Source organism: Aristolochia californica, unplaced genomic scaffold (assembly GCF_029961685.1).
Source record: "Aristolochia californica isolate CCGP_79_NKW_82.1479 unplaced genomic scaffold, dmAriCali1.0.hap1 SCAF_6, whole genome shotgun sequence".
NCBI classification, from domain to species: Eukaryota; Viridiplantae; Streptophyta; class Magnoliopsida; order Piperales; family Aristolochiaceae; genus Aristolochia; species Aristolochia californica.
This window is the reverse complement of record NW_027182257.1, coordinates 808,388-818,297: the sequence shown is the minus strand read 5'-3', so window position 1 is coordinate 818,297 and position 9,910 is coordinate 808,388. Positions and strand designations below refer to the sequence as shown.

The window sequence follows — 9,910 nt, the reverse complement described above, 5'->3', positions numbered from 1 at the left end:
TGGTTGACTTAGATAACATCATTTTGGTGGTTTTTAAGAAACCAAAAATAAAATTTGGCAGAAGATCTGCTATTTGCTTAGAGGGGAGGGGAGGGGGAAAGGTGTCATATAGTAACCCTTTTGTAACCTTCGATCAAGTGTTTATGACAGAAAACCCCACTATATTCCAATCATTGTAAGATTCTAAAAATTGTTAAAAAAAATTCAACATTCAATCCAAACATGCTTCAATATTCGGTTTTCCAAACCCATAAGCAAGAATTCAGTTAGTTACAGTCAACCTATCAACAAAAAAAGACCATGCCAGCCTCAATGTGATGCAATAATCCAGAATGCTGCTACAAGTAACAATTCCATACAATAACTACAGACCTCAGACATTCCAAGGGCTCAAAACATTCTTGAGACCTGTTGGTTACATTATCATTGCTACATCAATATTTTCAACCAATGTCAGTAAACAGAACATAACCGTAGTCATGTCCACACAACTAGGATACAACAAATCAAAATAAACTCTGTGCAGTTCTGACCATTCATGCTCCGACTGGTCGAGTCGAAAGTGATTCTGTGCAAGAGAAAAAAAAACAGATACAGAACAATACATTATCAACTTGAGGTGGGTAATTTTTTTGAATGTAACGGAGAAAGTAGGGAAAACAGTTTAGTTAACCTTGGGTTTAGTTAGAATGAGGAAGTTCCTACTGAAACAGTATGCCCAGCTGCTCGCAACTCCTTCAGGGTTCCAGCTAACCAGTCCAGCCCTTCATACAGACCGTCACCTCTGAGAGCACAAGTACCTTGAATATGCCATTTTCTGTTCTTGAGATCAAAGAGACCAAGGCCTTCACACACCTCCATTGGAGTCATGGCTCCTTTCTTTTGAGTACAAAAATACCAGTTCAGTGAAAATTTTGAATGAATAACAAAACATCCACATGCAGGTCTAGTTCAACATACCATGTCCTGTTTATTTGCAAACACCAAGATGGCACTATTCAACATGAATGGGTCCTTGATAATGGCCTGAAGACCAGAACAGCAAATGAAACCGGTCATAACATATAGTTAGAGGCAGCATACTGAAATTCAAAAGTGTGAGAACAACATACTCCTCATTATCAAACCTGAAATTCTTGCCGTGCTTTTCCGATTCTCTCTCTATCCAGGGAATCAACAACATAAATCTACGGATAAGAAAGTAATCATCTCAATAAGATATAGAGAGGCAATGGGAGAGGAAAATATTAATTCCAAATGCACAAATAGAACCGGTTATACCAGTCCATCAGTGTTATTGAAGTAATGCCTCCAGAGAGGTCTTAGTTTCTCTTGCCCACCAACATCCCACACTGTGAAAATAACATTTTTGTACTGAACTTTCTCAACATTGAATCCTGTACGACAAAATGAAGATAAATTAAAACCACAAATGCAGATGCAAATGCAGTAGGAATTTTCTGCTCTTCATCATTATCAGGAAGCAAACAACTTGGTCAACCCTATGGCAAGAGATACATACTCATTCTGAGACATTAGTCACAGGATTCACAAACTTGATTGTGGTCCAATTTCGTGCCTGTATTACCAAATCAATATCTATTGATACCACATCCAGTACTGTTATAACAGAAGCCCAGCACCTCTCATAGATTTGGAACAACAAGTATTAGAAAAAAAACAAAGAGATATGGGTCTGCCTCAGCTAAGCCAAAAGTAGAATTTTACTTTTGCGTGAGGCTGTTCTAAGTTTCTGAGTTTTCAAATGAAACACTCAATACTTATAAACCCAACTAGACAGAATCCAAGATGGAGCTGAAGGACAAAGATAAACTTGATTGCTTTTCCCTCAACTAACGGCTATATCAATGGCAGGATGATAAACTTGACTGCTTTTCCCTCTCCAAATGGCTACTTTATATCTATGGCAGATTCAAATGAAATAATGTCCAGTTACCAAAACTTTCTTCCCTGCATTCACAGTTAAAGTACAATTGATCGCGAAATGCTATATTCAATTAATACAGATACAGTGGCTGCAACATAAAAACTCGATATCTACTACGAATATTAATCTGAAGATTTTATTTTGCTGTGCACACCTATTTTAATCATTAAATCCATGCCTCCTCTCATTTACACAGATTAGATGAACTTCAAGTGACCTACCAATTGTGGGGACAGTTGATAGAACTTCTCCAATGTGCAGTTTGTATAGTATAGTTGTTTTACCAGCTGCATCCAATCCAAGCATCACAACCTAAGCCACAGAAATTCACTACTTAATTACATTAAACTGTTTCAAGCTCAGGAAAATTCATGGACACAAATGCAAGTGTGACAAAATCAGTAGAAGCCAACAGAAGCAGTAACCAGTGTGAACTGATGTAGGTGTTAATGGTCCAAGAAAGTAAATTAAAAAAAAAACATACAGAGAAGAATTTTAAAAGTAAACCAATCTCATAAGCAACAGACATTATCTGCTTCATTAAAACATTTCCTTCTGACATTCTACATAAAGTTTTGAGGAGAAATTATATGAACTCCACCAATTGCCTATCTCTTTAGTAAATAACAAGAGAGAGTTTGTGCAGGTATTGTCACACCAGTGTCCACTATTGAATTTAGGAATGGAGAATAATATTTACCGTGATCAATTATCATTGATCAGGTATACACTATATATAGAATCACAACAAAAACGATAGGTGATCACAACTCTTTTGAGTTTGAGTTTGAGCCTATCTCGAACTTATATGTTGATTCTTATCCTTATCTCTATCATCCACTCTCAGGGCACAATAGGCATCTTCAAGAGACATTTACTAAACAATGCTTTCTAAAATTCGTTAATGAAGTCCAACCCAAAAAAAAAAAAAAAAAGAGACACTTTCTAAATCCCCTGAATGATTATTACTCAATCGCCCTAAAAAAACTTACTCGAAAACCACCGCAGCTATTCCTGACAGGAACACACGAACAATTACAATCAAACAAAAAGAAAGAGCTTAAATCAGTCCCAAAATCGACATTTTCACCAACCAAACACAACTCAAAACAAGCCCAGAGGAAAAAAAACTAATCACAATCAGAAAAATTACCCTCATCTCGCTATTCCCAAAGAAGGCGTCGAACAGCTTGCGGAAGGCCTGCCCCATGGCGAAATTCGCTGAAACCCAGAAAGCCTCAAGAGCCGAAAACCCGCATCCAGATGAAATGACTACCCGTCGATGAGCTCCCAATTCCTGATTCAAAAAGCATGGGAGAGGTTGAAAGGAAAGATCGAGGAAAATGCGAAAAACAATTCGATTCCCGGAAACGGTTTCCCCCTCTCTGACTCTTGACTCTTTTTCTTCCCGTAAAAGATATTTTTAACCAACGAGCCGGTTTTCCGATTTTCGCCGGGAACTCTTCGAAATGTTCCTGAACAGCGGCTCGACCAAGTCAGAGAAGGGTTGGGCTTCTAGAAGGTAAGAATTGGACCATGGACATTTTGGAGCTCGGTTCTGTGTCCAAAAACGACCCGCCTGTGACCTTCTGGGCCCCCACTCCGTTAGATTCAATTTAGTTACCACTGGCTCTTCTAAATTCATTTTCAACGATTGTAAATTTTTTCGTTTATTGGTGTTTTCTTACGTGGCAAACGCCGATTTGTTGTTGTTGTTGTCTCCATACAAGGATGAGATGAACAGAGTGAATTGAGTTGACAAATCTTTTGGAGGTCTAGAACAAGGCCCTAATCTAGGAGAAGGAGAAGGGTGCCCTCCCTCTCCTGAAAGGGACCATATTTGCATTAGGGCGTAAAGAAAGTGAATAAAACCAATTTCCACAGACAAGTTCATATGAAATATTAAGCTTTGAAAGGTTCTCAAACCAAAGAGAAGATCGATCAATTTTATAAATTCGTTCTGTAGTGATTTTAGTTTTACTTCATCTAGCTTTGTATTTCTGGTCTAATGACATTCACTGTTAATGGTGTACTCTTTGCTAGTTTTTTTCATTTTGTCTGAAGCATCTATGCTGATTCTTAATCATATTCTTAGGACCCAATCAACCAAATATATAGAACGTTCAGTTTCCAATTTGGAAGACAACAAGATATCAACAAAATCAGCTAAAACTCCATGTATTCATTTTCTTCTTCAATAGTACATCTCCAAGAAAAGAGACTCTCCACAGCAAATAGAAGAAATCCCTGAAAACAGAAAGAGAGAAAAGCAAATGGAAGAAATTCCTGAAACAAAAAGAAAAGCCTTTGATAGTCAGACATAACCTTGAATTAGGGTTTAAAGAAAGAAAGAAAAGCATTTGATGGTCAGACGTAACCTTGAATCAGGGTTAAAAGAAAGAGAGAAGCAAATGGAAGAAATCCCTGAAACAAAAATAAAAGCATTTGATAGTCAGTCATAAAATCCCTGAAACAAAACGAAAAGCATTTGATGTCAGACATAACCTTGAATCAGGGTTTAAAGAAAGAAAGAAAGAAAATGAAATGAAAATAAGGGTCTAAGGAAAGAACCAAAGAATCTAATGAAGTATAAACACTTGAGCACTAGATCAGTTTTTAAGTCAACCTAACTCATTCGAGCACTAAAATCCGCAAGCTTTATTGACCCAGAGGCATTCTTCAATACCAAGGCACATTTGACATCTAAAAGGCTTAAAAAGACACCTTTATGGAAGGCAATGAGCCCTTGTGTATCAAGGAGCATAAACAACTCTTATAAGCAGAGTACTTTCCGCAAGGGCGTTGGCTCCTTGACTAGATCAAAATAAAATAAACCAAAAGAAATCTTCAAAGAAGCACATAATACTCACATTTGTGTCCTACTTTCCGGAGACAACTAAAACGAAAAAGAAAAAGGAGAGAGAGAGAGAGAGAGAAGCATTTGCATGCCTGCATACATTAAATTCTGTAGAAGCTTATCAAACTAGTATATTCATCTAAACATCTTGAATAACACGGGATGACAAGACCCACCTTCTTCTGCTTCGCAGATGCAAAACACAAAATTCAACATAGAGATCCATCAACAAACGTCAATCCAGAGCTAAAGTCCCTCAAACCAAACAATGACAAACGAGTAACATAGAGATACCTAACCAAACCTCAAGAAAGAGAGAAACATAAGAGGGCCCATCAATTGCAGCTTAGTAAATGTAGAACTGGAATTCATCATATATTGGTTCACACATCAAACCATCATGAAAAATACAGAGAGAGAGAGAGAGAGAGAGAGTCCGGGATTATTACTGGGAAGATGAACCTGCAATAACGAACAGTGGTGGCAAGTATGCTTCTCAATGGGAATAAAATAATTACCTTTTTGAGTTTGAGAAAAGAGAAAACAATCATGATCTTGAAGCCAAATTGATCAGCAAATACTTACCTTCCACCAGAATCCATGACAAGTATTTACTCTTTATCATTCTTTCCAAATCAGCAATCCACATAATAGGCCAAATTGATAAAAAGAATTTAATCTGATCTTGATGTTAAGGCAAAATATCCCTAAAATTTTAAATAATCAAAAGAAGGCAATCACTGTGTACTAGGCCAATGGAAAAGTAGATAGACCCCTGCTTCATAGAAGTTTGCTCGGTTATCATGCAAGAAAAATAAAAACCACTTTTTATTTTTGTGCTAAAGTGACTACAATGACTCACTGGAAAAAAAACTATAGTTTTCACAGATAAATGACTCACTAGAATATTACGTTCCTCAGTAAATTCTTTAAGCACTTTTTCTCTTTGTTGTTTGTTCAGATTCCCCATCCAGACAAACAAATAGACCATTATTCCTTCAAAAGAGGACAAATGAACTCATGCTGTGAGCATGGTCAAAAGAAAGCTAACATACAAACACACGAGGAATCAGAAGAGGATAAAAAAATAATGAAATAATGTCATGTCAACAGAAATTAGAGTTCTTGTAAAACAAATTAGAAGACTAACAGAATGTCAATCAGAAGACCTTTATTTATCTTTAGCAGGAAAGAACTGAGAGACTCCAAAAAGAACGGGATAACTGCAAGGTAAGGAAAATAATAAATGGAAAAACTTTTTAAAAACCCGCATGAGCAAGCTTACAAGTCAACAAGTCAAGAATATGGTCCAACACAATCTAATGTTATGAATGTGGAATAAGGAGATCTATATTTCAAGGGTATGAAGTCAGCAAAGTAAAGAGGATGATTTTATGAAGGAGAAGACTACGTGATGAGGTTGTCACTGGCATCTTGGAAATTCTTGAGAGCAAATGGTGTATAAATGGCATTCTCTGGCTCTACAAATTGAACATGTACTTGAGTTTGCAGCTTTCAGTAGTATAAGAAGAGTAACTTTGTTTCAAAGAAATGAACATGATTATCTGTGAAGTCCATGCAACGAACACTATTACAAAGCTGTAAGAAATAAAACTAGAGTGAAATAACTTGAACTGAAAAATCATCCCGGAGTAGGTCATGCCAAGAAAAAAGAGCTTCAATGTCAAACAGAAAAAGAATTTAAAAATTAAATAATCTGATTCTGACTTGTAATCCAGGTCAAAAATTTTCATAACTTCTTAGAGGATGGATCAAAAATCAGAATCTGCATAAGCCTGAAAAATCGGTTCACCTGGATGAATGTATAGAGCTTTTAGTGAAAATTGGAGAAATTTGGCTATGATGCACTCTGGGAAAAAGATCCCGGTTTTGCAAGAATGGACTCCTCCTGAACCTGGTTATCTTAAGTTAAATTTTGATGGCTCGTCTCTTGGTAACCCTGGGATTTCTGGTTTCGGAGGAGTTATTTCAGATTATTCCGGTAGTCAGCTTTTCTCTTATGCCGGCCCTCTAGGCATATCCGACTCTACGTCTGCAGAGCTATATGGCCTCCTCTCCGGTCTCCGCGTCTTTAGAGACAAATGCAGTGGACCTCTTCATATCGAAGGTGACTCAAAAGTGGTTATATGATGGTATGAGAGTGCATCCCCTCCCCCGTGGAGGCATTGGGATACCTTTCGGGAAATTTTAGAAATTATGTCAATTGTTTCTTGTATTTGGATTCACATTCCGAGATCCACTAATTCGGCAGCAGATGCGCTTGCCAGGCAAGGAGCTACCCTACAATCGCTGGTTGTAAGGGACCTGCTCCCCCAAATTTTGCAGTTCCTCTCGTTTTATTAATACATCTTTATCAAAAAAAAAAAAATGTATAGAGCTTTTAGGGTGCTCTTAAAAAATGAAGAAAAAAAATTTAAGGTTGATGCTTTAGATCAAGCTGCTAGAAGACAGAAATAGAAGATAAACTAAGAGCTGCAGGAAAACTATGCCATCTATCAAGAGTAAGCATGAGCAGGGAGCTGCCAAACCTAATTGTACAAGTCATATGACAATTTTTTTCTCAACTCTCCTGCTACAATTTCAGATGCAATAAAAGCAGGTTCAATGTGTTCATAGAAGTGTCCAAAAGATGATAGAGGAGGTATAAAATGTTGCTCTTCTCAACAAGCAGTATTCATTATTAAAAACAAGGAAAAAATCATTAAAAAGGATTAAAAAAAACTAAACTAAGAAGTATGATGAAATGAGATTAGATTTCACCATTTTAATGAATGACTGGGTAACAATATGGCTTGCATATAATTGCATAAGTTGGTGCTACCACTAACAGAACCGACCTGACCACTCTCCTACCCAGTCTAATTTCCAAACGCACTAGTCAAAAACACAACTTCAAGAATATGAAGATAACTCTTCCGTCAAATGTAGCACTAGCCACTGAATGTGCGGTCCATTGCACTTGCACGGTTGTACTTCTAACTGTGCAGTTCAGGATCTTGACAAGACAAAAATGATTTTTGGTCCTGATGAAGTTGAAAAAGGACCTTCTATGAAGCTTGTTACTGGACACCAGGGCTCTAGTTGTGAGAAAGGGTCCTGTACATGAGTGTAACTAAATATCAAAGTAAAACGGCAGGTTGCTTCTTGGATCATTCCCCTACCAAATACAATCAAATGATTGACCTCTGTGACAGGCCTCATTGGCCATCACGAAATACGGATCCATTAGGTTTGCTGAATTCAAATGAAAGAGGGCCCTATCCTTGAGGAAGATGGAACCTAGTCTAAGTTTAACTTGGCGTAGAGGAAATCAGCATTGCCCTAGGAAAGTCTGCTGCATTTAAGAATTACATCATCAAGGACGAACAAGATATATGAAGTGGTCATCAGAGCCTTAAAGCTTACCACCTTGCCCTGATGACTATCAAAACTGAAGTTTTAGTTTTGCTGAAATTAAAGAACGAATGCCAATTCTTGAGTACTGATAAAAATCATATTTCAGTCACTTGAAGTTGACAAGGAAAGCGTGCCTTGCCAAACACCATTTTCTCACGTTGATGAAGAGGAGACTGTTTCAGAATATCCGTCGTCTTCCTCTCAACGCTGAGAAGAAAGTATCAAGAAGGACCCGGTTTCCCATTTAATTCCATGACCACAGGCATTCTAAATTCAACACGATTTAGAGTAAGCAAAAAATGGTGGAAATAACAAAATTGTTACTTGACTCACATTTGTGATTCTGATAGGCACGGGACAAGACAGAAAAGAGAGAATATCAGGTTTCACTTTCAGTTCCTGAATCCGAAATATTTATGGTACAGACTCGTTCTTCCTCTGGCAAAACAGACCAATTTGGAGATTGAACAGCTCGTAACCATTTGAAATCATCCACATTGGCCCAACTTCCAGTCTCCTCTTCCAGCCCCGAGTCCTTCAAATCTTTTTCAATCCCGTCGTAGACCAGATTGTAGGGAGCAAATCTCACTCCACAACTATCTTCGATTACAGGCGTACTTCGAACTCTGAGATAAAAGTTTGTATTTTTTGCATTGTGTATACGAATTTGATGAGACGCCAACATGAATAGACAGTCTTCAACTTCTTCAATAAGGACTGATCCAAAGACTGGACCCACGAAAACCCGACAGTTCTTTAGCCTATGTACGAAAAGAGTTCTCAGGCGTCCTCTCAGGCGAATTTCACAGGAATTAAGATCCGCAAGAGTGAAATCCCCACCTTCCATAGCCCTAAAGTCCTTCTCCAATACACTATTCTCTGTGTTCCGAAGCCCTGGTGAATCATGAATCTTGACGGCTGCTGAAACAAGGGGTAACTGGTCGTTTATCTGCGAAGGAGCTAAATGCGCATCTCTGTTGTGGATGATAATATCCTTCTTTAGCGGCTTGTTTCGAAAGGAGAATTTCTTTCGAGGAAGAAGCTCAGAGTTCGCAACTTCCAGGCTTTCTTTAAGATCGGAGATAGCTTTGAGCGAGGAGCGTACTTCGTAGGAGGGGAGAAAGTAAGAGTTTTCTGCCACAAGCCTCTGGAGGTCTTCGATGGCCAAGGAAATGCATTCAAGATCCGACTTGAGGGAAGACTTGGAATCAGGATCTGAGGCTTCTCGGCATCGCTTCAGAGAAGCAACAACGGAGTGCTTCAGTTCAGCAAAACGAGTGAGGAAAGACTGCGTAGATTCGAAGGCAGCGGACGACTCTTCTGAACCTAACTTTCGGGATACCGACTGCTGTAATCGAGACTGGTGGAGGTTGGAGAGCCGCTCGAGCATAGCCTCATGCTTACTTTTCTGCGAAAGTGTGTCCTGTTTTTGGCCCGAGACGTCGGTTTTCTCCTCTTCCATGGCGATTATGCAGATGTTCGGTCTGGACTATCGGTGGGAGGAGTTTTTGTGCCCATCAGAGCTTAGAGAAACTTCAAGCAAAGCAGGACAGTGAAGCATAGGAAAAGGAGAGAATAATTTTTATTAATAAATTATTTTGATAATTCAACTTTTATAATTTTTATTTAATTTTTTATTAATAAATTAAAACATTAACTGGTGATAATTTAATAAAAAAATTAAAAAA

General features: G+C 38.1%; 2 protein-coding genes across 3 annotated transcripts; both read right to left on the bottom strand.

Moving 5' to 3' along the window:
- Positions 1–218: 218 nt before the first annotated feature.
- LOC137967207 (uncharacterized) lies at positions 219–3,415 on the bottom strand. The gene is made up of 7 exons (XM_068813694.1): positions 3,102–3,415; positions 2,170–2,260; positions 1,282–1,397; positions 1,128–1,187; positions 961–1,026; positions 674–879; positions 219–568 (listed from the first exon to the last, which is right to left on the bottom strand). The coding sequence occupies exons 1-6, from the start codon at positions 3,156–3,158 to the stop codon at positions 685–687; spliced, it is 585 nt and encodes a 194-aa protein (XP_068669795.1). The 5' UTR covers positions 3,159–3,415; the 3' UTR covers positions 219–568; positions 674–684.
- Positions 3,416–3,985: 570 nt separating this feature from the next.
- Positions 3,986–9,750, bottom strand: LOC137934134 (tubulin-folding cofactor C). Of its 2 annotated transcripts, XM_068778374.1 has the most exons (4): positions 8,556–9,750; positions 4,982–5,099; positions 4,327–4,372; positions 3,986–4,234 (listed from the first exon to the last, which is right to left on the bottom strand). In XM_068778374.1, the coding sequence occupies exon 1, from the start codon at positions 9,682–9,684 to the stop codon at positions 8,602–8,604; it is 1,083 nt and encodes a 360-aa protein (XP_068634475.1). In that variant the 5' UTR covers positions 9,685–9,750; the 3' UTR covers positions 3,986–4,234; positions 4,327–4,372; positions 4,982–5,099; positions 8,556–8,601. The 2 variants fall into 2 exon arrangements, with proteins under 2 accessions (XP_068634475.1, XP_068634474.1); XM_068778373.1 differs by lacking the exon at positions 4,982–5,099.
- Positions 9,751–9,910: the final 160 nt, after the last annotated feature.